At 43.7% G+C, this 26,711-nt stretch overlaps 1 protein-coding gene across 1 annotated transcript; it reads left to right on the top strand.

The window, feature by feature from the left end:
• Positions 1–431: 431 nt before the first annotated feature.
• Positions 432–24,156, top strand: HHLA1 (HHLA1 neighbor of OC90). Its single transcript, XM_069732365.1, has 10 exons — positions 432–441; positions 884–943; positions 5,784–5,864; positions 8,862–8,945; positions 9,038–9,121; positions 10,619–10,702; positions 12,001–12,057; positions 12,165–12,251; positions 22,135–22,224; positions 24,077–24,156. The coding sequence occupies exons 1-10, from the start codon at positions 432–434 to the stop codon at positions 24,154–24,156; spliced, it is 717 nt and encodes a 238-aa protein (XP_069588466.1).
• Positions 24,157–26,711: the final 2,555 nt, after the last annotated feature.

The raw sequence follows: 26,711 nt of genomic DNA, 5'->3' as shown, positions 1-26,711 counted from the left end.
GGAGCGTTCCTGAGTTATTACCTCATAAAGGGACACTGGTCAGAATTGCAAAAAACGGCAAGGTCTTTAAGGTCAAAATAGGCTGGGTCATGAAGGGGTTAATTCATAGTTTTGATGCCTTCAGTGTGAATGTACAATTTTCATAGTCATGAAAATACAGAAAAATCTTTAAATGAGAAGGTGTGTCCAAACTTTTGGTCTGTCTGTACATTTGTTTGGTTTTTGATTATTACGGCGTAACGCTTATACGATATATGATAAGGAGAATTTATTAAAAGACAAAACAGCAGAAAACTAGCGTGGAAAGTAATAATTTATGGCACACGCCAATCCTGGTTCTGTCTGTTGATGAAACTGAAAACTGCATACAGTTTAATTGTAAAGTTCAGGTTATAAAATGTACGCCGTCTGCTCCTAAGCGCCCTCTAGTGATGGCTTCAGGTAGGAAGAATTTTATTGTTTAAAGGGCCAAACTTTCACTCCATTCTGATAGGGCATCTCGGAGCTGGGTTCTCGGTTTAGTTGGTCGGACCCCCCACCAATCAAAAACTATTCCCCTATCCTTATATTTCCAGAATGAATTAATATTTTGATAAATACTTTGTACACAGTGATCCACGTGTAACCGATGATCCAATATGCCATGGCCGGAGCACATTTCTTTGAGTATGGTCTTATCTGTGATGTGTTTTCTGCTTTTTCACTACACCGGTGAGTGACTAATATTATTTATTAGCAATATACAAAAACTTCATAACATGGGAATACCCCTTTAATTTAATCTTTGTGATCATCATCTTCTCTTCTTGTTTTGTCTTCTGCCATTTTTTCAATGGTGTCATTTAGGTCTTTTTGAGCTTTTTCTATGATTTCTCTTACATAGGCCCAAGTGCAATGGAGGCCAAGCAGAGGGAGAAGCGATTAGCTGTCCTGGGCACAACAGGTGACATCTTTATCTTTATAATGTTTATTCCAGATGTTTTACTGTTCCTTGTTTCAAATAGTCCGTTACTTATATACTCCATCATTCTGTTTTTCAAAATGTTTGTATTATTTGCTTTGTGTTAAGGTTTTCCTGGTGTTAAGATGATCAAAGGGTGTCCTGCTGCTGGAACCCCTTACGGATCAGATGTAAACTGTGTGGGCGGAAATGTTTACTCCCCCTGCAGTGCCTCCGCAGGATAAATAAGGTATTACATGCCCATTGAAATCAGGCTGTTAGGTGTAATGCACAGATGTGCCAAGTTCAGGGGGTGAAAGACAAGCTTAGGGTTACCCCTTTTGTGTCATGAATAATAGATCAGGGTTATGATGAATGGGAACCTTACCTTTACTCACTCAGATTTTCTTGAAAAGGTGTTTGCATCTAGGTTCTCTAATCCAGCTGATCCCTTTTAGAAACATAACGACATATATTTAATATTTATATACTGGAAGTTTTCCAGCACAGGAGACCCCTGGGGAAAAGCTGCTAAAGTGAGTACAACTTGAGGACAGTTTCACCATGAGGAGGTCATCTGGTTATTGGAGAACCGTCCGACCACTTTCTCCATCACTGATAGTGATTTGGGTTGCCTCAATCCTAGAATACAAGATCACAAAAGCAGACCCATCTGTCATGCAGCTGCAGTGCAGTACAGCGCAACCTCCACCAGGGGGAGACTGGTAGTGAAGCCAGACTGCACACACAGAGCAACTGAACAGATGCCACCTAGTGGCGAGAGCGAGGTCAGAAAAACCAAGTCAGAGCACAACAGTACAAATGGATTAAGACAGAATGCATAGTCAGGACATAGCAAGGGATCAGTAAACCAGGACGGGCAAAATACGGTACAATAGGGATAAACTGAAACAGAGTCAAAGAGCCAAGCCAAGAGATCATAACCAGGGAGTCAAGCAGATATACAAACAAAGAGACACTAGGAAAGGGCAGGCACGGGGAGATAACAGACACAGGACAAGTCAGGGTTCCGTAGGACAAACCAAGGGCTTCCAGAGTCAGGTTCACACGCCAAAGACAGAGCTATAGCTGACACCACCCTCAGGATACCTGGAAGCTAAATAGCAAACCTGAGCCCAGAATGAGGCAGATCAAAGTTAACCCTTGACATAATCCGCCCAGAGAAAAAGCAGACAGGACTAAACTCCGGAACGGATCATGACACCATCCAAGCGCATTGTGCACATATATTACATTTCTTATAGGGCCGCCCCCCAGTTCTTTCATGCTCTGACCCTCGTACAATATGAAGGTTTATTGAAATGTAAGAAAGCCAATATGGGGACGCATGTTAGGGACGTCATGAGCTCAGAGAATACACAGTATCTTCCTCCTACGAGCCCCATCTCACAGTGTTTCTCTTGGTCTCCTCAGGCCAAAGCTTCGAAGGGATACAGTGGGGGAAATACGTATTTGATCCTTTGCTGATTTTGTATGTTTGCCCACTGACGAAGACATGAACAGTTTATAATTTTAAAGGTAGGTTAATTTTAACCTTGAGAGATAGAATATCAAAAATAAAATCCAGAAAATCACATTGTATAAATTATATAAATTTATTTGCATTTTGCAGTGAGAAATAAGTATTTGCTCCCTCTGGCAAACAAGACTTAATACTTGGTGGTAAAACCCTTGTTGGCAAGCACAGCAGTCAGACGTTTTTTGTAGTCGATGATGAGGTTTGCGCACATGTCAGGAGGAATTTTGCTCCACTCCTCATTGCAGATCATCTCTACTGTAAATCATTAAGATTTTGAGGCGGTCACTTGGCAAATCGGAGCTTCAACTCCCTCCATAAGTTTTCTATGGGATTAATGTCTGGAGACTGGCTAGGCCACTCCAAGATCTTAATGTGCTTCTTTTTGAGCTGCTCCTTTGTTGCCTTGGCTGTATGTTTTGGGTCATTGTCTTGCTGGAAGACCCAGCCACGACTCTTCTTTAATGTCCTGGCGGAGGGAAGGAAGTTGTCACTCAGGATTTTACGGTACATGGCTCCATCCATTCTCCCATTGATGCAGTGAAGTAGTCCTGTGCCCTTAGCAGAGAAACACCCCAAAAACATAATGTTTCTACCTCCATGCTTGACAGTAGGGATGGTGTTCTTTGGGTCATAGACAGCATTTCTCTTCCTCCAAACATGGTGAGTTGAGTTAATGCCAAAGACATCAATTTTTGTCTCATCTGACCACAGCATCTTCTCCCAATCACTCACAGAATCATCCAGATGTTCATGGGTAAACTTCAGATGGGCTGCACATGTGCCTTCTTGAGCAGGGGGACCTTGCGGGCACTGCAGAATTTTAAACCTTTATGGAGTAATGTGTTACCAATGGTTTTCTTGATGACTGTGGTCCCAGCTGTCTTGAGATCATTAACAAGTTTCCCTCTGTAGTTTTAGGCTGATCAATCGCCTTCCTCATGATTAAGGATACCCCACGAGGTGAGATTTTGCATGGTGCCCCAGACCGACGTCGATTGACGGTCATTTTCTATTTCTTCCATTTTGTTCCTTTTGCACCAACAGTTGTCTCCTTCTCACCCAGTGTCTTACTTATGGTTTTGGCCCATTACAGCTTTGTGCAGGTCTATGATCTTGTCCCTGACATTCTTATAAAGCTCTTTGGTCTTGCCCATGTTGTAGAGTTTAGGGTATGTGCACACGGTGCGGATTTTGCTGTGGATCCGCAGTGTTTCCGCAGCTCCGGGTCCGCAGTAGTTTCCCATGAGTTCAATGTAAACTTATGGGAAACCAAAAATGCAGTGCACATGCTGCGGAAAAAAACGTGCAGAAATGCAGCGGTTTACAATCCACAGCATGTCACTTCTTTCTGCGTTTTCCGCAGAAGTTTTATAACTGCCCCTATAGAAAACCGCAGTGAAAAACGCAGAAAAACCGCAGTAAATCCATGATAAATCTGCAGCAAAAACGCAGCGTTTTTGCCCTGCAGATTTATCAAATCCGCTGGAGAAAAACCTGCAGTGGATCATCCTATGCGTGCACATAGCCTTAGGGTAATGTGTCCATGTGCAGTAAACGCTGCGTGTTTGACGCTGCATAGGGACGCAGCGTCAAACACGCAGCGTCCAGATGTTACAGCATAGTGGAGGGGATTTAATGAAATCCCGTCTCCACTATGCGTGGTAACACGCACGCGGCGGCCCTGCGACTCTGGACATGCTGCGCGTCTTTTCAGATCGCAGCATGTCCGTATATCTTGCGGCGACGCTGCGTCGCCGCCAGATATAGCACAGGGCCCTATGGTGGGGAGCGATGATCCCGGATGTGTGCTATGAACACATCCGGGATCATCGCGTCCCAGAAAGGGGGCAGGGCTTACCGCAGAGCGGGTTTGCCGCTCCGACGATACCGCCGGCCATCCTGATCGTGGACACGCAGCCTTAGAGTCTGACTGATTAATTGAGTCTGTGGACAGGAATCTTTTATAAAGGTGACTATGTAGGACAGCTGTCTCTAACGCAGGTAACGAGTTGATTAGGAGCGTCTAACTGGTCTGTAGGAGCCAGAACTCTTAATGGTTCGTAGGGGATCACATACTTATTTCTCATTGCAAAATGCAAATAAATGTATGTCATTTATATGACGCAATTTTCTGGATTTTATTTTTGATATTCTATCTCTAAATGTTAGAATTAACCTACCCTTAAAAATATAGACTATTCATGTCTTTGTCAGTGGGCAAACTTACAAAATCAGCAAGGGATCAAATACTTATTTACTGTAAGTAATGTAATGTATGTCCACAGTTACTGCACCAGCAGAATAGTGAGCGCAGCTCTGGGGTATAATACAGGATGTAACTCAGGATCAGTAATGTAATATATGTACACAGTGACTGCACCAGCAGAATAGTGAGTGCAGCTCTGGGGTATAATACAGGATGTAACTCAGGATCAGTAATGTAATGTATGTCCACAGTTACTGCACCAGCAGAATAGTGAGCGCAGCTCTGGGGTATAATACAGGATGTAACTCAGGATCAGTAATGTAATGTCTGTACACAGTGACTGCATCAGCAGAATAGTGAGTGCAGCTCTGGAGTATAATACAGGATGTAACTCAGGCTCATTAATGTAATGTATGTACACAGTGACTGCATCAGCAGAATAGTGAGTGCAGCTCTGGAGTATAATACAGGATGTAACTCAGGATCAGTAATGTAATGTATGTACACAGTGACTGCACCAGCAGAATAGTGAGTGCAGCTCTGGGGTATAATACAGGATGTAACTCAGGATCAGTAATGTAATGTATGTACACAGTGACTGCACCAGCAGAATAGTGAGTGCAGCTCTGGAGTATAATACAGGGTGTAACTCAGGATCAGTAATGTATGTACACAGTGACCGCACCAGCAGAATAGTGAGTGCAGCTCTGGAGTATAATACAGGATGTAACTCAGGATCAGTAATGTATGTACACAGTGATTGCACCAGCAGAATAGTGAGTGCAGCTCTGGGGTATAATACAGGATGTAACTCAGGATCAGTAATGTAATGTATGTACACAGTGACTGCACCAGCAGAATAGTGAGTGCAGCTCTGGGGTATAATACAGGATGTAACTCAGGCTCAGTAATATAATGTATGTACACAGTGACTGCATCAGCAGAATAGTGAGTGCAGCTCTTAAAATAAATCAGGATCGGTTAAAGGTAATGTATATAATACAATTTATACATATAACGTCTTCATAGCTAACCTATAGAATGGTGTTTAAAGCTGGACAATTGCTTTACATTATTCATTACTTTATGTTCCCCAGAAATCCCTGCTGCCTCTGTTGATCTTTCACAGTTTAATTTTACTGATTTAGTGAATGGAATGCTCAGCATGGCCCTTAAAGGTAAGCGGTGAAATTATTTTCATTGCTCAGATATAGGTGTGCACGGTAATTTTCCCTTGCTTCCATATTAATACATACAGTACAGGATCCCGTTCAGTGCGTTATTGGCTAAGATATTAAACAAACACGTTTAACACCAGTTTCTTAGATCAGATTGAACTTACGCTTTGTGCTGGCTGTAGTCATACAGACTTCTTACCAGAAGTATAATAAAAAATAAAATTAAATGGTTTTTCAGTTAAATTATCAGTTTTAATGAAACTTCAAAATCAAACTGTACATAGAAACATACAAATAACTAAAATGTGCTTCTAGAAAAAAATATAAATGTAAAATGCACAATCCTGAGTAATATATTTAATTAGTCAAATGGTTATGAAAAAGTCAAATTACTCAGAAGAAATGTTATTGATTGACAACATAATAAACAAAATAAAAAATGACGAAGCTTGGGAGCAACGCGCGTTTCTTCCATGATTATGAATGTTTGTAAGGGGTCCCATGGACTGTGTGTGGAAGCTCATTTAAATAGTGTGAACTCACTGACCCCCAGTGGACTAAGTAGTTTCCCCAGTCAGAAATAGTGAAAAACACTTCAAGTGAATTTAACTCACTAGAACACACATTTGAAGAGCGGTAGAAAGTTGGCTCATAGTAACAGGCTAGCACTGTCAACACTTTGCTTGTTCTTGCATCAATTTGCTAGCAAACACTTCAGCAGCACTTCCTTCATACTAACAAAATCTCAGTGCCTCCTTTACAATGCAGAGTAGCATACAATTATGTTGCTGGTCATGGCTTTTTTATGATTTTCACTCTTGCCAATAGTAACCTGCAGTAGCTCTTGTCTTACAATATGTACATAACTTGTTATATCCAATATAAAATTTTATGACAACTACCTACTAATTTTGATTGTCGGCGCATACACTTTTTACTCAGTGGAATACGCTTCTTTGCTCTTATTTGTGGCGGAAATACTTGCCTTCCCTCTGTAATGGTGGCTCTCTGAATCAGACAGGCTAATATCTTCCTCCTGGGCCAATCTACAACCACCGCAGTGCCGGATAGAGCTTCCTAGAGTGACACAACAAGTGTTAATCATCCCTTTACTTGATAGCTTACTATCTGACATGTTTCTGCCTGCTTTCTCTTCCTAGCTCACAGAACACACTGTAAAAAGATAGCACTTGGGCAGCTGATGCTAAGTCACTCCCAGTCACTCAGCATCTCACACAGCAGCTCAGTGTGTTAACTCTTTATGTTCTGCATTCATCACTTCAGATATCACCCCTGTTACTTAGTGGCATGCCTTCTTTTTACACACCCTGGCTCTGGATGCTGGATATCTTCAATTTTGGCACTGTATGTGCACAGCCCTCTTTAGTTGTCCCCTCTTAGGCCTGACTTTCAATGGCCTAATGTATTGACGAGACATTTCCACCTCCCCACCTTCATGGGATATTTTTTAGCTGGGTGACCAGACTCAGGTCAGTTCCAATAATGTCCATCTAATAATTATGGCTGCCGGATTTGCAGGTTCTCTAACCCCTCCTACATTCTCTTTAGGGTTTCCGACACACATTGACCTAAGTTCATCCAGATGTGGTTTTCTGGTCTGTCTGTGTTGCTCTAAGTAGATTGTATAGTCTTTCCAGATCTATAAAGTCAATAGCCTCCTTGAGGATCTCCTTCAAACTTTCATCAATGCTTGACCCCACATAGTGTTTCTCTCTGCAGTCCAGCAACAAACTGGTCCTGCAACATTTTCCGGGCTAGGGGCTTTCTTGCTCAGCATTTACTAATGTTGCTTATTTATCTTCTGGATCCTTTCCTCCACTTGGTATAAAACATCTTCTTCGGCTCAGAAAATGTGACCATGTCACTAAACAATCCAGCCAGCCACCATTGTGCAAAATTGTAGAGAGCCAAAAAATCGTCAGTGCTACCTATAATATTCCTATTTGGATAGGTGACATGTCATGCCTATCTTTGGTACCTGTTAAATAACAAAACCTGTTGTTTGCCCATGAATCGTAACCTATGGTAATAAGTTACTTTGACATAACTTATTGGAGTATTCGGAATTGGGCTTATTAAAATTGAGAAACACTAGTTTAGGGCAATGGAACAGTTCTGGTGGTCTAGGGTTGGGCTATTTTCTTCACACCTCCTTTCTAGTGGACCCAGGTCTACATTGTTGGTACCTCTTAAGCACCCGCAGACCTTTTTTTGGCAAGATCTCTTTAAACCTCAGTTTAAACTCATGACGAAGACCCATCTTGCACAGATGAGATATTATAGCTAATGGAAATTTCTAAGACATCATTGGAGGTCTATTCTTCAATGGTCCGTAGAAATGGCATTGAAGGAAATTTTTGAGTAACTTGATTGGGTTTTGGTCCTTAAAGCTTTGGAAATCAATGCAGGTCCAAGCTAATGGACTCTACTGGTGGGATCTTCAGGTGATAGTATTAGAGCTGTAAGATCGATCTGTCAGTGGGTAATCTTCCCACCCGCAGACCTTTTTTGGGCAAGATCTCTTTAAACCTCAGTTTAAACTCATGACGAAGACCCATTTTGCAAAGATGAGATGTTATAGCTAATGGAAATTTCTAAGACAACATTGGAGGTCCATCCTTCAATGGTCCATAGAAATGACGTTGGAGGAAATTTTTGAGGAACTTAATGGAGTTTTGGTCTTTAAAGCTTTGGAAATCAATGCAGGTCCAAGCTAATGGACTCTACTGGTGGGATCTTCAGGTGATAGTATTAGAGCTGTAAGATCGATCTGTCAGTGGGTAATCTTCCCTGAGAATAAAATCATCAAACATGTTGAAAATCAACCGTGCCCCATCCTCTTTTTCTCAAAATTTGCTGAAAGAATGTGTTGACCAAACACGTAATACACAATCAGTCAGTTCCCCTGGTTTACCTACTGTAGTTTCATTCTAGGTTTTCAAAAATTACCCTTCTAACCAATATTTCTTTTTGCAGGCACCAAAAAGTTCTTCTCCTTCCTGAGTGTGACCTCGCACAGCTCGTTTGCCTTCCATAAGGTTTCAATCCTTATTTACAATAGTATGTTTCACCGAATCATTCGATTTCAAATCAAAATCCTGCTTAGACGTTAATCAGGAAATAATAAACCTTAAATCTTCATTTCTTTTCAGTTTCCAATTTGAAATATGTGGACTATCACAAATTCCCCATGAGATATTGTTACTGTCTGAACAATAGGACGAACGACTTGGCGGGTGAGCTTCTAATTACGTCTTAAAGCTGTTTTGGTAAGTTTTTGTGACAGTTTGCGTTGGAAAATTTGCACGTCAAGGGTATGTGCACACGTTGCGGATTTGTGTGCGGATTTTTCCGCACCTTTTTTGAAAAATCCGCAGGTAAAACGCACTGCGTTTTACCTGTGAATTACCTGCGGATTTACGGCGGATTTCCTGCGTTTTTTGTGCGGATTTAACCTGCGGTTTTACACCTGCGGATTCATGTAGAGGTGTCCATGTCTTCATGGATCAGGAGTATATGTCTCTACCATGCCCCCTCATCCAGATGGGCAAGCAGCTGGCCGGTCTTGAAGATTCATGGCCATGGTGTTCAACCGATCTTAAAGAGGAGCTATCATTTGCCATAAATATGTGTATTTCATTTTTTACTTGGTGTAAATGCCGCTGTTCTCCTGAATCCGGCTATGTTTTTCTTTTGTTCCTACTCCTCTCCGTTCCTGAAATATGACCTAGATTTATGTCTAGTCTTTTAACCAAGTAGGCATGTTCATCAACTCTTTTCTATGGGTGCCTTCTTAAGGACCACACCCACTTGGCTAAAAATACCATATTTGTATTTCGGAAAGAGGAGGCCATATCTCAGGAATGGAGAGGAGCAAGAACAAAAGAAAAACATTGCTGGATTCAGGAGAACAGCAGCATTTAACCCCGACTTGTCTTTGACTTCCACGCTGAAGTCGTGTCAGTCTGCAGAAGATTTTTAGGACTAAACTTAAGAGGCTGACCCTATAGACTTTTTGGGTAAAAGACTAAACCTAAGAAAAAAACAAATGATGAAATACCCTGCTGTAAGTGAGTAAATAGTAATAATACATGTACATAAAATGGCGGAGTTAGTTAGCACTATTTTGATCAAACAAGCGTAAAAGCCATCTCTCCGCGACAAGGTGCACCCAATCGGGACGGACGCTAACACTTGTGGTTCACCTCACTATGTGTCCGCTGACATCAAAATAATGGGACAGAACAAGGCCGAGATCTGACTGATCAGAAACCTGCCTGTGGAAAGCTATATAAACAACATACACAAAAGGGGAGCCCCTGTCTGTTCAAAGTGCAAGAAACTAAAGCAAAACCAAAAAAATGAGCCGGAACACATACTGGTATAAGTGCTATGTGTAGGTGCACATTAACACTGTGGTCATTAACAGGCAAAACCTGGCATAGAGAAGAACAAATGAGCAAATACCCTGTAGTAAGTAAATGAAATGTAATTGTAACATTTATTAAGAGTTTTGGTAATCGCTTAGAAAGTCTTTATTCTGGTCATGGAATATGAAAACTGAGAATATACAATGTTTTATATTATTATAAATTATTATATTGCATTATTATGTATTTGACTTTTTTATATTTCAAATACATCCAAAATCACAATAAGGATGAAAACTGTTCTTTATCGTTTCGGCTTTTCTTACTCCAACTCCAGACAGTTTTGTTTGCCTTTATTTCCAGATTACACTCTACTGCTATTAGATATCATTGGAAATTCCTCCAGTTCTCTTAAGGAACTCTTCAAATCCACGTCCATTGTATCAGGTGAGTCTCGTCCTTATAGAATGCCACAATATAAAATCCCCGGGGGCTCGTAAGGTGACGGAATTCGGAACACGGCGTTTACCAAATTATTAAAAGCGTCGCCACTGTTACAAAATTGTATCTCTCTTCTTCCTTAGGCATCTGTCGATGTGAATTCGATCTAGTTTCTAAATTGCACATTTTGAGCCATTTTACATCCGGGTTCCGTCAGATATTCAGCAATTATTTTTTTTACACATCATTGTCCATTCCTTGCTGGTACAAAAAATGGATCTTTGTAAGCAAAGGATTCTCATTGCCCCAAAGAAATAACTTAAGGGCTTTGGTGACTTTTTTTTAATCTCTTCATTGCATGTATTTGGTGGTAAAAATAATTTTTGCAATTGGGTTTCATACAAATTTTATCTTTTACAGACTCTTTGTTTTTCTACACATTCAACTTTTTGGAATGAGAGGAGGTCAGGAAAAAAGACACATTTTGCCGACTATAGCTGCTGGGTTGCATAGCCTAATTGTCATGATCCAGGCCGGGGTTTGTTTCTCGCTGTTATCTCCCCAGTCTGGTCATGCGGGGGTTAACCTTCTTTGCCTCGTTTTGGGATCTATTTTATTCTGTGGCTGCCTGCAGGCAGCATCAGCTATAGTTCTTGCCCCGGCTCGAGCGTCTGACTCCGTTACACCCTTGTCCTCTGCCCATTTACCCAGTACCCCTGCCTTCCCATTCCTGCTTCCCCGCTCTTCTTGCTGTGTGCTTCCCATGTTTTGACCTTGGTATCTGACCCGGCTTGTCCTCTGACTGGTTTCTCTGTCTTACGTCTCTAGCATTTCCGCTCCTGTCTGTCTCTGACTTCTATGGCTTGTGTCTAACCACGTGTACTGCTATCTCCCCTGGTACTGTGTTTCCTGTCTATTCCTGACCCGGCTTGTCTGACCTCTCTCACCACCTGATGGCACCTGCGCTGCCGCACTTTAGCGTTTCACCGTGAGTGTAGAATCTAGAATCTATGTAGTGAGCGGATTATGACAGTCTGAAGGGAGAGTTTGTCGCTCTTTTATATCTTGTTCTGAGCTCTTATCAGATTATCTATGATGAATATCAATCTACTTTATAACACGCTGCACGTAGCCCTTTAAATTAGCTTGATCGTAGTTATGTATTTTGCAGTAAAACTTTTCCCTCCGTGCAACTTATTTCACATTTTTTTAAGGAAATGCGATTGAATCTGGAAATATGACCTCCGCGAAAGTAGCAACAAGGTCGTTTCTCCTGATTACTAAGGAATGTCTTTTTCTTTCAGTAAGCCAGAGCAATGAATCAGACTGCATATATTTCTGTGTGATGACAGGCAGAACAGGTAAATGAAATGTCATTAGAGAAACAAGAAATGAGAACCAGGAATTTTTTTTATTTTTTTTTTTTTTTTTAGATTATTTATCACATTTATTTATTTATTTTTATTAGGAAGAAATTTATCTGACTTGTGGGATTTGACACAGAAGCCTCCCGTCGTAAATCTTACATTCCCCCAGAATAATTCCTCCACGCTGGGTAAGTAATATGTATTATGCATAAATAATGAAAATGATTATATCAAGGAGGGCGAAGGAAAATAAACATGAAATGTTTCAATCTCATAAATCCTTATAATTAAATTTTGCTCTGATAAATACAGCCGACCTCGCCTATTCCCTGCCTCTAATTGCTCATGCATCTCAATAAGTTTTGTCTTCTTTGTATCCTCGAATCGACTTCTATTTGTCAATCATTTAATTGCATCAACGCAGCGAAAAACAGCGAGTGAAGTCCTTGATCAATTTGGATTTCTTTTTAACTCTTTACTAGTGATGAGCGAATATTCTAGGATAAGGTGTTATCTGAGCATGCTCGGATGCTATCCTAGTGTCTTCGGCGTGCTCAAAAAATAGGTTTGTGTCCACGCGGCTGCTTGTCTCGTGGCTGTTCGAGAGGCGCAACACATTCAGGGAATTCTTGTTTGCTAACCAATCCTTGCATGTGTTGCGGCTGTCGAACAGCCGCGAAGACTCAAACATATTTTTCGAGCACGCTGAAGATCCTCGGTGTAAAGGGGTCTACCAAGCTGGGGTACCTCTTTCAGTACCACCCCGTGTACCACACGCATAGTCCTGGAGACCATCCAGAAGCCGGTCAGCCAGCTTCTGGAAAGTCGCCGGGGCAGTCTTCATCCCGAATGGCATAACTCGAAACTGGAATAAGCCAAACGGGGTGACAAATGCTGACTTGGGAATAGCATCAGGACTAAGGGGAATCTGCCAGAAGCCTTTGCATAGATTTATGGTGGTCAAATACTTTGCCCCTGCCAGCCGGTCTAACAAGTCATCCACACGCGGCATGGGATACGCATCCGTCACTGTTTTCTCATTGAGCTTACGATAGTCTACACAAAACCGTGTACTCCCATCCTTCTTGGGCACTAACACTACGGGGGATGCCCAGGGACTATATGACTCTTCAATGACCCCTAAACGCAACATCTCTTGTATCTCTTGTCACATCCCTTCTCGTACAGACTCAGGGACGTGGAAGGGGGGTTGTCGCAGGGGGGTCTGATCCTGGGTCTCAACCTTGTGTTGTGCCAGGTGAGTGTACCCGGGTTTCCCTGAAAACATCCTCTGTCGCTGCCTCAACAACTCCTCCGCCTGCTGTCTCTCCCGGGGACCTAAGTCTTCACCCCAGTGTACCTGGTCCAATGTTTTAGACTGAGTCCTCTCCCCTAAGACATCAGGCAAGGGAAGCCCGGCTAAATCCTCTGCTTCAGGTGCACAGATGGCCACTACCTCTTCAGGGCGCTCCCGATAGGGCTTCAGCATATTCACGTGGAACATGCGGATAACCCTGGGGTCGTCACAATCAGCGACATTATAGGTGGTGTCGGCTATTTTCCCCACTACCTGGTAGGGCCCCTGCCATGCAGCTTGGAACTTGTTCTGCCTAGTGGGCTCTAACACCAGGACCTTCTGCCCTATTTCCAAGGTGCGCTCTCTGGCCCTCCGATCGTACCATACGCGCTGGCGCCACTGGGCCACCTGCATGTTCCCACGTACAGCCTGGGTCAGCTCCTGTAGGTTGTCCCGGAATTCCAGCACATAGGGTACAATAGGTACCCCTTCTATGATGCCCAGCCCCTTCCCAGTGTTCTAGCACTAAGTCTAGGGGTCCCCTTACCCGTCTCCTGTATACCAGTTCGAATGGGGAGAACCCCTTGGATTCTTGGGGCACCTCTCGATAGGCAAACAGGAGGTGAGGCAAGAATTTCTCCCAGTCCCTGTAGGTCCTGGTAAAAGTCCCAATGAGTTGTTTTAACGTCCCGTTAAAGCGTTCACACAACCCATTGGTTTGCGGGTGGTATGGGGCACTTCTAATGGACTTTACGCCACACAGCTTCCACAGTTGGTTGGTCACCTCTGCTGTAAACTGGGTACCCTGGTCTGAGATAATCTCCCGGGGAAATCCAACCCAAGAGAAAACCTGGAGCAGGGCAGCCGCCACTGTCTCTGCCAGTATGTTAGGTAACGCAACCGCCTCTGGATACCGTGTGGCATAATCTACCACTGTCAATATATACCTTTTCCCTGATGGACTGGGTTTGGCTAACGGCCCTATCAGATCGACCGCTACTTGGCTAAATGGTTCCTCCACAATGGGGAGGGGGCGTAATTTGGCCTTGCATCGATCTCCCCTCTTGCCAATGCGCTGGCAACTGTCACAGGTCTGGCAGTATTGACGAACATCATAGGTTACCCCCGGCCAAAAGAAGTTTTGTGCCAGACGATGCCTGGTGCAACTGACGCCGAAGTGCCCGGCCAAGCGTATGTCATGAGAGATTCGCAGTAACTCCTGCCTATACTTCTTGGGAACTACCAGCTGTCGTTTTATAGTGGGGCTCGTCCCTGTGTGGTGCTGCTCTGTGATCCGGTAGAGGAGTCCCTGCTTCCATATAAACTGTTCCCCTTCCAGTACCCCTCTCCCCTCCTGTGCCTTCCCACGATATCCCTCCAATGAAGGATCCTCAAGTAACTCCCTCTTAAATTCATCTGGGGTGGCCCAAGAAATGTGTCTGGCTATGGGAATACGTGTAGGGCTGGGATGTCTTACCTGGGCCTCCTCTGAGTGTGATTCTGCCTCCGCAGCTCGAGCTTGTCTCCAGATGGTCACAGGATATGTCTCAGCCAGAGGGGCAACCGAGAAGGCAGACAACATGGGCCCCAAATCATTTCCCAGCAAAACGTCTGCAGGCAAATCCTCCATCAAGCCGACCTCAACAAGGCCATCCCCAACTCCCCAGTTCAGGTGAATCCTGGCAGTGGGCAGTCGATGTATGGCTCCCCCTGCTACACGGACTGCCACTGTCCGGTCCATCTTCTCTTGGTCCCAGACGAGATGAGGCTTCACAAGGGTCAAAGTTGCTCCGGAATCTCTTAGTCCCTGCATGCGTTTCCCATTAACCCACACGACCTGTCGATGCTGTTGTCGATTATCTGCCCGGGCTGCCTGCACGGGGTCTACTTCATGCAGCACTTCCTCCATGTCTTCCACCCCTTGGTTAGTTGTAGCCCCCAATGCCGGGTCAGCTTCGCCTTGGTAGCAGTGTACAGCGGCCCGGCGTAAGGTAGCTGTTCCCACCTTTGGCCACTGGGTATGCTGAGTCCGGTTGGGACATTGTCTTTGCAGGTGGCCCAGCTGACGGCAGGTGTGGCATCGCGCCCCAGGGGAACTGTGGTAGGCCGGGTTTCTAGCTGGTCCCCCTACAATCTTCGGTGGTTTGGCCTCCAGGTCCATGGGCGGACCCCTAGTGACCATCTTTGATCCGGACAACTGAGGCCTCCTGGCGTCATGATGTTCATCGCCCAGACGAGCGGCTTCCTCAAGAGTCATTGGCCGCCTGTCCTGAAGCCATTCCTGTGTCTCGGGGTTTAGTCCATTAAAGAATCGTTCTAACAAGAAGAGCTGGAGGACGTCCTCCTTAGTGGTTGCTTGGCTCCCTTGTACCCACTGTAGCAGTGACCGCCGAAATTTACAGGCCCATTCAGCGTGGGTATCGGTTACTCGTTTTATAAGTCCGCGGAACTTTTGGCGGTATGCCTCTGGTGTCAGCGCATACCGGGCCAAGATCACTTCTTTGATCCGCTCATAGTCCATACAGTCCTCATCAGGTACCGTGCGATAGGCGTCCGCTGCCCGGCCTGTCAGCTTGCTGGCCAGAATCTGAACCCGTTCCTCCGGCTTCACTTGATGAAGGGCACACTGCCGCTCAAAGTCCTGCAGAAAGCAATCAATGTCTTCCTCTGCCTCCCCCAACTGTTGGAAGGCATTATACTGGATCTTTTTGTGGCTTACTGTTGAAGGTACCTGGGCGGAAGCCAGAGCTCCCCCTGCTCGCTGACTCTCCTCTCTCCGCTCTGCCATCTCCATCTTGGCCAGCTCTATCCTGGTCCGCTCGGCCATCTTTTCCTTCAGATCAGTACGCACATAAGCCATCACCTCTCGTATGATCTCTACTGCAGGGTTTGGGCCATAGAACGCCAGTCTGTTCTTTACCTCCCTCTGGAATTCAGTCTCCTCCACGTTCAAATTGGGGGGCACTGCACTGTCGTGTTCCATGATGGCTGCTATCAAATCCGCTTTTGTTTTGTTGCTGGCGATTAACCCTCGGGCTTCCACCAGATCTTTTAATGTAGTCCTCTTTAACTTCTGGTAGTTGTCTTCCATTCATTCCTTTCCTCCTGTAGAAGGGGTATCAGATCCCGCTGTTTGCCACCAGTGTAATGGGGTCTACCAAGCTGAGGTACCTCTTTCAGTACCACCCCGTGTTTCAGGAGGTCCACTCTGCTTTTGCTGGATTCTGAATGAAGGACGCTGACTGGAATTCCTTGGTTACGTGAGAGCATATAAAAGATGACTGCTACCCCACGTATTTCCAGTCTAAAAGAACTCACTTTATTTACAGCACACAGAATATATAACACAGATACACAGGGCAGGCCAATAGAAAAAGCAGGCCAGCCATACATTACAATAGCCGCAGGGGGCCGGAGCCTGCTGCTATTTACTGTGGGAATTACAAAGGTGGGGGAGGACAGAAGGGGGATATCTTGTCCTCTCTGCCCAGGGGCGCAGCCTGTGGACTGATGCATTTCACATGGAACCTATTATACATAATATACAGTTAGGTCCATATATATTTGGACAGAGACAACATTTTTCTAATTTTGGTTATAGACATTACCACAATGAATTTTAAACAAAACAACTCAGATGCAGTTGAAGTTCAGACTTTCAGCTTTCATTTGACGGTATCCACATTAAAATTGGATGAAGGGTTTAGGAGTTTCAGCTCCTTAACATGTGCCACCCTGTTTTTAAAAGGACCAAAAGTAATTGGACAATTGACTCCAATGCTATTTCATGGACAGGTGTGGGCAATCCCTTCGTTATGTCATTCTCAATTAAGCAGATAAAAGGCCTGGAGTTGATTTGAGGTGTGGTGCTTGTATTTGGAAGGTTTTGCTGTGAACTGAACATGCGGTCAAAGGAGCTCTCTATGCGGGTAGAAACAAGCCATCCCTAAGCTGAGAAAACAGAAAAAACCCATCCAAGAAATTGCTATAATATTAGGAGTGGCAAAATCTACAGTTTGGTACTTCCTGAGAAAGAAAGAAAGCACTGGTGAACTCATCAATGCAAATAGACCTGGGCACCCACAGAAGACAACAGTGGTGGATGATCGCAGAATAATCTCCATGTTTAAGAGAAACCCCTTCACAACAGCCAACCAAGTGAACAACACTCTCCAGGAGGTCGGCGTATCAATATCCAAATCTACCATAAAGAGAAGACTGCATGAAAGTAAATACAGAAGGTTCACTGCACGGTGCAGCCACTCATAAGCATCAAGAATCAAATGGACAGACTGGACTTTGCTAAAAGACATCTAAAAAAGCCAGCACAGTTCTGGAAGAACATTGTTTGGACAGATGAAACAAAGCTCAACCTCTACCAGAATGATGGAAAGAGAAAAGTATGGCGAAGTCGTGGAACAGCTTGTGATCCAAAGCATACCACATCATCTGTAAAACACGGCGGAGGCAGTGTGATGGCTTGGGCATGCATGGTTGCCAGTGGCAGTGGGTCACTAGTGTTTATTGATGATGTGACACAGGACAGAAGCAGCCAAATGAATTCTGAGGTATTCAGAGCCATACTGAGTGCTCAGATCCAGCCAAATGCAGCCAAACTGATTGTCCATCTGTAGTATGAAACGGCAACCAATGACCCAAAACATAAAGCCAAAGTAACCCAGGAGTTTATTAAAGCAAAATAGTGGAATATTCTTGAATGGCCAAGTCAGTCACCTGATCTCAACCCAATTGAGCAGCATTTCACTTGTTAAAGACTAAACTTCAGACAGAAAGGCCCACAAACAAACAGCAACTGAAAACCAGCACAGTGAAGGCCTGGCAGAGCATCAAAAAGGAGGAAACACAGCGTCTGGTGATGTCCATGAGTTCAAGACTTCAGGCAGTCATTGCCAAAAAGGGTTTTCAACCAAGTACTAGAAATTAACATTTTATTTAAAATGATTGAATCTGTCCAATTACTTTTGGTCCATTTAAAAACAGGGTGGTACGTGTTAAAGAGCTGAAATTCCTAAAGCCTTCATCCAATTTTAATGTGGATGCCCTCAAATGAAAGCTGAAAGTCTGAACTTCAACTGCATCTGAATTGTTTTGTTTAAAATTCATTGTGGCAATGTCTATAACCAAAATTAGAAAAATGTTGTCTCTGTCCAAGAATATATGGACCTAACTGTATACTGCATAACATATTCTTGGTGCTGGGGGTTCTGTAACACGCGGTTAACATCTGAGCATGTCCAGATAACACCTTACCCCACCACGTTCGCTCATCACTACTCTACCTTTCGCTATGCATTAATATTTGCACCAAACCTGTTGCTTATATCTTCCATTGATTCCCATTATAGAAAAACGAGGTATGGAATACAGTGAGTACGAAAAGTATTCAGACCCCTTTAAATTTTTCACTTTTTGTTTCATTACAAAAAAGAAAAACTGAAATATCACATGGTCATAAGTATTCAGTCCCTTTGCTCAGACACTCATATTTAAGTCACCTGCTGTCCATTTCCTTGTGATCCTCCTTGAGTTGGTTCTACTACTTCATTGGAGTCCAGCTGCGTTTAATTAAACTGATTGGACTTGATTTGGGAAGGCGCACACCGGTCTATATAAGACCTCACAGCTCACAGTGCATGTCAGACCATATGAGAATCATGAGGTCAAAGGAACTGGCCAAGGAGCTCAGAGACAGAATTGTGGCAAGGCACAGATCTGGCCGAGGTTACAACAGAATTTCAGCAGTACTCAAGGTTCCTAAGAGCACAGTGGCCTCCATAGTCCTTAAATAGAAGAAGTTTTTTGACCATCAGAAGTCTTCCTAGACCTGGCTGTAAAGCCAAACTGAGCAATCGTGGGAGAAGAGCCTTGGTGAGAGAGGTAAAGAAGAACCCCAAGATCACTGTGGCTGAGCTCCAGAGATGCAGTAGGGAGATGGGAGAAAGTTCCACAAAGTCAACTATCACTGCAGCCCTCCACCAGTTCAGCCTTTATGGCAGAGTGGCCCAACGGAAGCCTCTCCTCAGTACAAGATGATGAAAGCCCACATAGAGTTTGCTAAAAAAACACATGAAAGACTCCCCCACACTAGGAAAAATAAGATTCTCTGGTCTGATGTGACAAAGACAGACCATTTTGGTGATAATTCTAAGTGGTATGTGTGGAGAAAACCAGGCACTGCTCATCACCTGCCCAATACAATCCCAACAGTGAAACATGATGGTGGCAGCATCATGCTATGGGGGTGTTTTTCAGCTGCAGGACAGGACTGGTTGCTATTGAAGGAAACATGAATGTGGCCAAGTACAGATATATCCTGGATGAAAACCTCTTCCAGAGTGCTCTGGACCTCAGACTTGGCTGAAGGTTTACCCTCCAACAAGACAATGACCCTAAGCACACAGGTAAAATAACAAAGGAGTGGCTTCAGAACAACTCTGTGACCATTCTTGACTGGCCCAGCCAGTGCCCTGACCTAAACCCAATTGAGCATCTCTAGTGAGACCTGAAAATGGCTGTCCACCAACGTTCACCATCCAACCTGACGGAACTGGAGAGGATCTGCAAGGAAGAATGGCCGAGGATCCCCAAATCCAGGTGTGAAAACCTGTTCGAGCAAAGTCCAGCTCACCATGATCGACATCCTTGGAGACTCGGAGCACGGAACCGCTGTGTCAGGGCGTAGAAAGTCAAAGAAGAAATGAGGAATCCAGCTCAACGAGGTAGTGAAAAAAACTTCTTTCTTTATTCACTTGAAAATATATTCAGTGGAGGATAAAAACATCAGCAATTACAAAGGATAAAAAGCGATATCAACGCGTTTCTGGTGACCAAGCACCCTTAACCCTTGATATCGCTTTTTATGCTTTGTAATTGCTGATGTTTTTATCCTCCACTGAATATATTTTCAAGTGAACAAAGAAAGAAAGAAGTTTTGTTCACTACCTCGTTGAGCTGGATTCCTCATTTCTTCTGTGAAAACTTGTTGCATCATTCCCAAGAAGACTCATGGCTGTACTAGCTCAAAAGGTACTTCTACTCAATACAGAGCAAAGGGTCTGAATACTTATGACCATGTGAGATTTCAGTTTTTCTTTTTTAATAAATTTGCAAAAATTACTACATTTCTGTTTTTCCAGTCAAGATGAGGTGCAGACTGTACATTAATGAGAAAAAAATGAACTTTTTTGAATTTACCAAATGGCTGTAATGACACAAAGTGTGAAAAATGTAAAGGGGTCTGAATACTTTCTGTACCCACTGTACATTGTTTGGCCAAGTATATAGACATGGCGGCTAGTAATTACATGCTCAAGGGTTTACGTCACACCCTTGCACACAGGCATGTCTTATTCATAAGCACTGATGGCCATATGTCTCGTTCCGAAGAGCTAATAAAATATTGCACTCATCTTAGAATGCAATATGGTTTAGGTGAAATGGTACCTCTGCCCCCCCCCCAAGCCATACTTGCCAAGTTTTATGAAGACCCTTCCAGGAGGTTAATTTTTTTTAGCCATTATCACGCCCCCTACAAGATCTGTTGTCATTCCTTTTAAAGATGGAGCACCCTAGCATCGTGCACAAAAAAAGCTTTCATCTGCACCAGGATGATTTGACATTTCTTTCAGGAGGTCTTGGAGGTCTCCCTATTTTTCTTGAAGGCTCTTGGACCTTTCAGGAGATGTGCCTATAGCTGCACACCATCGGGGATGCCAAGAACTAAGATATTGTTGGCCAACCCTTAGAATTATTTTTATGCTTTGCTTTTGTATCGCTATCACATTCCGCAGCACCTTACAGAGATTATAATCTGTCCTCATTGGGGTTCACAATCTAGATTAACTATCTGTATGTCTTTGGAGCGTGGAGGGAAATCGGAGAACCTGGAGGGAACCCACGTAAACTAGGAAAGAACGTGCAAACTCATTGCAGGTCTTTTCCTTGGTGGGATTTTAACCGAGGACCCCAGCGCTGCAAAGTGACAGCACTAACCAATCAACTACCGTGCTGCCCCAAAATCACATATGTGGGGGTCCGACACCTTGCAATCCCACTTATCAGGTGTTTTCAGGTCTGTTGGCCATCGGAAGTACTTTGAACAGAGCTTGAGCACCACAGCCCTGTGCACTCTATAGGGACCATTCTCGGATACTGCACCTAAGCTCCCTTTGAAGTGTATATCATGGACAGTCCCTTTAAAGGAACAGACAATCCTGCTCCTGAGATATTCGCTTTTGGTTATCATCTACTGTACCATTAGGTACTTTTTTCCTATCCAGGCATATAATGGTGGCACACCCATGATCAGTGTTACCAACCATCCAGAAATTCCTGGACAGTCCGTAAAAATAGGGCACATTTTTGCACTGTCTGTAAAAAAAATTAGATGCATCCATAATATTTTTTTTATCAGGATAAACTTATAAAGATTCTTTTGACTGTAATTATAAACATTTTACAGTTCACAATGGATGCAACTGATGTTTCATCTCAGAATTACGGGCTGTAGACATGGATCTTAAGGATTTGCTAAAATTTTCAAATGTGTCCATGAAAAATATTGATGGTCTGCGGTTTTTGGTTACTTTGACCAGGACAAATAAAAAAACAAGTTGTCAACCCTGCCTATGATAGTGAAGTTTATACCAGTCTCATTTGACTAATTGCGAGCATGGAGTTTGGGCAGTAGGGTAGACACGTGGTGGATACTAGTCGCTTAATATTCAGCTTTTTTTATTTATTTATATTTGTAGATTTAGAATCCATTCTGCCAAACTTAATATCGTCTGCTGAAAATACAGAATTTATTAAGAACATCCCATCAGAGCTATGGACACGGAAAAGTAAGTACTCTTCTGATGTCTGTTTCCAGTCAATGCCTGATTTTCGAAGTCTATGCTGAACTTTTGCTTGATCCTATGAGTTTGCTGTCATGAACAGGAACATTTTCTTGTAGAGTCTTTTCAGAATATTGTAGTTAAGTTTGAACCAATGATTTGGTGAAGAGAAAGTTGTGATGCACAAGTAAGAAGATGGGGACATCTGCTAAGAGGCCCAGAAGACAGAGCAGTAGAGTATTACCATGATGTGAGAGGCAGAACGTACCTATAATGGAGCCTAGGGATTAAGACTGTAGGTGATGGAACTTTTTCTATGTGAGATTTTTCTGTCTTCTGCCCAAAGTAGTTATACTAAGTGTCAGCACTGGGAAAGTGAATGTATTGGTAGCGTGTGTGGCATGTAGGCAGTGTCGGACTGGGAGGCCAAGGGCCCACCAGTAACATCAACTCCAGGGCCTCACTCTTCAGCTACATGCAAATATGACTTCATCTTCTTTAACTAAATTCTATAGCAATAAATTGGGTTGATTGTTAAATTGATAAGATGCAGCCTTTGTCTGTACACAGTGAATCAGGTGTATTATGCCAGGTTCCAGGTACTATATGTGGGTGCTGGCCCACTCCTACACCGGGGCCCACTGGAGGATTCTCCTGTCCTTCTGTTGGCCAAGCCTTTATGTAGGGTGTGTGAGCAGAACGTGAGTCCAACTGAGAGTGCTTCAAGGGTAAAGAGTCGAAGGGTAAAAGTTCTGTTCTTTCAAATACACTGACAAGCTTGAAGGATTCAGGCAGTGCTGAAAGCCAAAGGTAGATGTAAAAATAACTAAGAAAATAATAAAAATGTAGATTTTTAGGAGCAAAACATTAGAAATGCAGTGACATGACAAGAATCTGCAGAACTAATTACCATATATACTATGTAATATAAGTATAAGCCGACCCGAGTATAAGCTGAGGCACTTAATTTTACTACAAAAAAGTAGGAAAACTTATTAACTTGAGTATAAGCCTGGTATGCATTGCCCCTTCATCCCCATCCTGATATGCGTGGCTCCTCATCCCCATCGTGGTATGCTTGGCTTCTCATCCCCTTCCTGGTATGCTTGGCTTCTCATCCCCATCCTGGTATTCATGGCTCCATGCCTATACTTGTATGCATGGCCCCATCCCTATCCTTGTATGCATGGCTCCATCCCTATCCTTGTATGCATGGCCCCATCCCTATCCTTGTATGCATGGCCCCATCCATATCCTTGTATGCATGGCTCCATCTCTATCCTTGAATGCATAGCCCCATCCCTATTCTTGAATTCATAACTTCATCTCTATTCTTGAATGCATGGCCCCACCCCTATTCTTCTCCTAATTTGATTGATCCCCATCCCTATCCTTGTATGCATGGCTCCATCCCAGCCCTTGAATGCATGGCTCCATCCCTATCCTTGAATGCATGGCTCCATCCCTACCCTTGAATGCATAGCTCCATCTCTATTCTTGAATGCATGGCTCCATTCCTATCCTTGTATGTATGGCTCCATCCCTAACTGTGTATGCATGACCCCTGGTATGATTGGCCCCCATCAAAAAACATAAATAAATAAACTATTATATTTTATTCCTGCGCTCCCTCGCAGCATCTTGTTCCGGTGCCAGCAGTTGCTTATGCTTGTAAGCAGCGCATGTCAAGGACGTCATGTGCTGCTCACAAGTAGAGTACAGCTACCGGAATACTCACAGGTCTCCATGCCGTAACTATGTGCATGGAGGGCAGTGAGTATTGGTTGCTATTAAGTAGCGCGTGTGCCTCTACTTAGGTGATAACGGTAATTAGACCTACCGGTAATTGTATTTCCAGGAATCCATCCTGCCAGCACCATGGAGGACGTCCTTCTTATCCACAGTGGGACAGGAAACCACGAGAGTTTAAAAGGATGATGCAAGAAGAGAATTTTATTTAAACAATAATTTGTCATACAAATGTTACATCACATTAGCATGGAGTGCTTTGCAAGAAAAAAGGGAGGGAACTAAGTGTTATCAGGATGGATTCCTGAAAATACAATTACCGGTAGGTCTAATTACCATTTTCCAGGTCACCACCTGACAGCACCATGGAGAAGTACCAAAGAATAAAGGTTTTAGAATGGAACTACTGCATGAAGCACCTTCCTGCCAAACGCTAGTTGTGTCGACACCACATCTAGTTTATAATGCTTAGAAAAAGTACTAAGACTGGACCAACATGCGGCCCTGCAGATCTGTTCAGCTGAAGCTCCCCCTTTTTCTGCCCAAGAAGCGGTCATTGCCCTGGTTGAATGGACTCTGAGACTCTTTGGGGGGTTCTTCCCTGGTGCGTCATAGGCTAAGCTTATTGTAGTTCTGATCCATCTAGCGATAGTGGATTTTGATGCTTTCTTTCCCTTATTCGGACCTCTGTACTGAATAAATAAATTATTATCCCTCCTCCAGGCCCTGGTTGTTTCTTGATAACTAAGTACTGTCTCCCTGACATCTAGGCTATGGTAGGATTTTTCTTTCTGGTTTCTAGGGAGTTGGCAAAATGAAGGAAGTACCACCTCCTGATTCATATTTGAATCCGAGACAACCTTTGGGAGAAAAACTGGATCTAGTCTCAAGACTAATCGATTGTCGAACACCTGGAGATAAGGGTTCTGAATAGGTAAGGCCTGAAACTCTCCTAGCCTTTTTGCTGATGTGATGGCCACTAAGAACATTGTCTTGAACAAAAGTTTACTGATCTCTAGATCTTCCCCCAGATCGTACGGGTGCCTACATAACATGTTAAGTTCTAATTTTAAGTCCCAAGGAGGGACAGATTTCCGTATTAAGGGTCTGAACAGCTCTGGAGAAATGGGCTACCCAAGGGTGTGATGATAAGGAAGAGTTGTAATATACACTAAGTGCTGCAATCTGCACTCTTAAGGTACTAGGTCTAAGCCCTTTTTTGAACCCTGATTGTAGAAAGTCAAGAATCCTGGAAAAATCTGGGTGGTCAGTATCACCTGAAGCCTTTCCACAATAACAGCAAAATTTCTTCCAAATTTTAGATTGAGAAAGTCACTGGTTTTCTACTTGCTTGTAGAGTAGAGATAACTTCATCTGACAGGTCCCTAGATTTTAGGACTTGACGCTCAGGATCCAGGCTGATAGATGGAGCATTTCCCGGATTGGAGTGCAGAACCGGACCATGGCGGAGAAGGTCCTTCCTTTTTGGTAACAGGGGTTCTTTTTCCAACATCTTTCGTAGCAGGGGAAATCAGCTCCTCTTTGCCAGAAAGGCACCACGAGTATGAACCTGGCCCTGTCGTCATTTAATTTTTCTGAGCGTCCTTGGGATCAGTGAGAGAGGTGGGAATGCGTACAACTGACCCCTGCTCCATGATTGGGAAAAAGCGTTGACCCCCGCTGGACCCCCAGAGGGTTCAGGAAGTGGAAGGTTCTTCTGACCTTTGCGTTTTCTCTGTCCACAAATAGATCCACATCTGGTTTTTCCCAGCGTTGGCATAATACGCTGAACACTTCGTTGTTCAATTCCCACTCTGTTGCGGATACTTTCTTTCTGCTTAGGAAATCTGCGACCTGGTTGCTGGTATCTTCCAGGTGTACCGCCAAGATTGATTGAACCGATCTCTCTGCCCATCTGAATATTTGTCCTGCCAATTGCTTCAATGCTAGATGCCTTGGACTGCCTTGATGACGGAGGAAGGCTACTGTCGTCGTATTGTCTGACAGTACCTTCACATGTTTGTTTCTCACCAAGGACTGGGAGTGAGCTAGAACTTTCCAAACCGCATGCAATTCTCTGGAATTGGATGATTCTCTGCTCTCTTCTGGACTCCAATGGCCCTGGAAGTATCTTCCTTGCACGTGTCCACCCCATCCTTGCTGACTCACATCCGTGGTGACTACAACACACGGAGACTGCACGCATGAGACACCTGTTTGGAGATTTCTGGGAATGGTCCACCAGTATAGAGATCTTTTGACTCGAAGAGACAGCTCCATCTCCCTGTCCAGTGAGCTGTGCTTTCTGTCCCGCCTGCTGTAGATCTCGAGAATTAAACTGGCTCCAGTTCACACAGGGAATGCAGGATGTCATCAGTCCCAGGATCTTCATCGCACCTCTGATGGAGACCCGGCTCCTTGAAAATTGATGAATCCTTTCTTTTATGCTGGCTTGTTTCTCCTCCGGTAGGAAAGACATCCTTAACACCGAGTCTAACATGACTCCCCAAAATTTTATTCTTGGTTTGGGAACTAGGTCTGACTTTATCCAGTTTATGATACAACCCAACTACTGCAGTGTGGAGATCAATGACTGACAGTCGATTCTAAGTTGTTCTACAGAATCTGCTACTACTAAGAAATTGTCTAGGTAGGGGATTACAGTGATGTTCTGTTTTCTCAGGTAGGCTACTACCTCTACCATTAGTTTTGTAAAATCTCTGGGGGCTGATGCTAGGCCGAAG

The sequence above is a fragment of the Ranitomeya imitator genome, chromosome 6, assembly GCF_032444005.1.
Source record: "Ranitomeya imitator isolate aRanImi1 chromosome 6, aRanImi1.pri, whole genome shotgun sequence".
In the NCBI taxonomy this organism is placed as follows: Eukaryota; Metazoa; Chordata; class Amphibia; order Anura; family Dendrobatidae; genus Ranitomeya; species Ranitomeya imitator.
This window is presented reverse-complemented; position numbering and strand designations above follow the sequence as displayed.

Coding starts and splice junctions, on each gene's coding strand:
- HHLA1 (XM_069732365.1), top strand. Junction 8,946..9,037: donor TTCAATCCTTATTTACAATA/GTATGTTTCACC, acceptor ATTTCTTTTCAG/TTTCCAATTTGAAATATGTG. Junction 12,252..22,134: donor GAATAATTCCTCCACGCTGG/GTAAGTAATATG, acceptor TTATATTTGTAG/ATTTAGAATCCATTCTGCCA.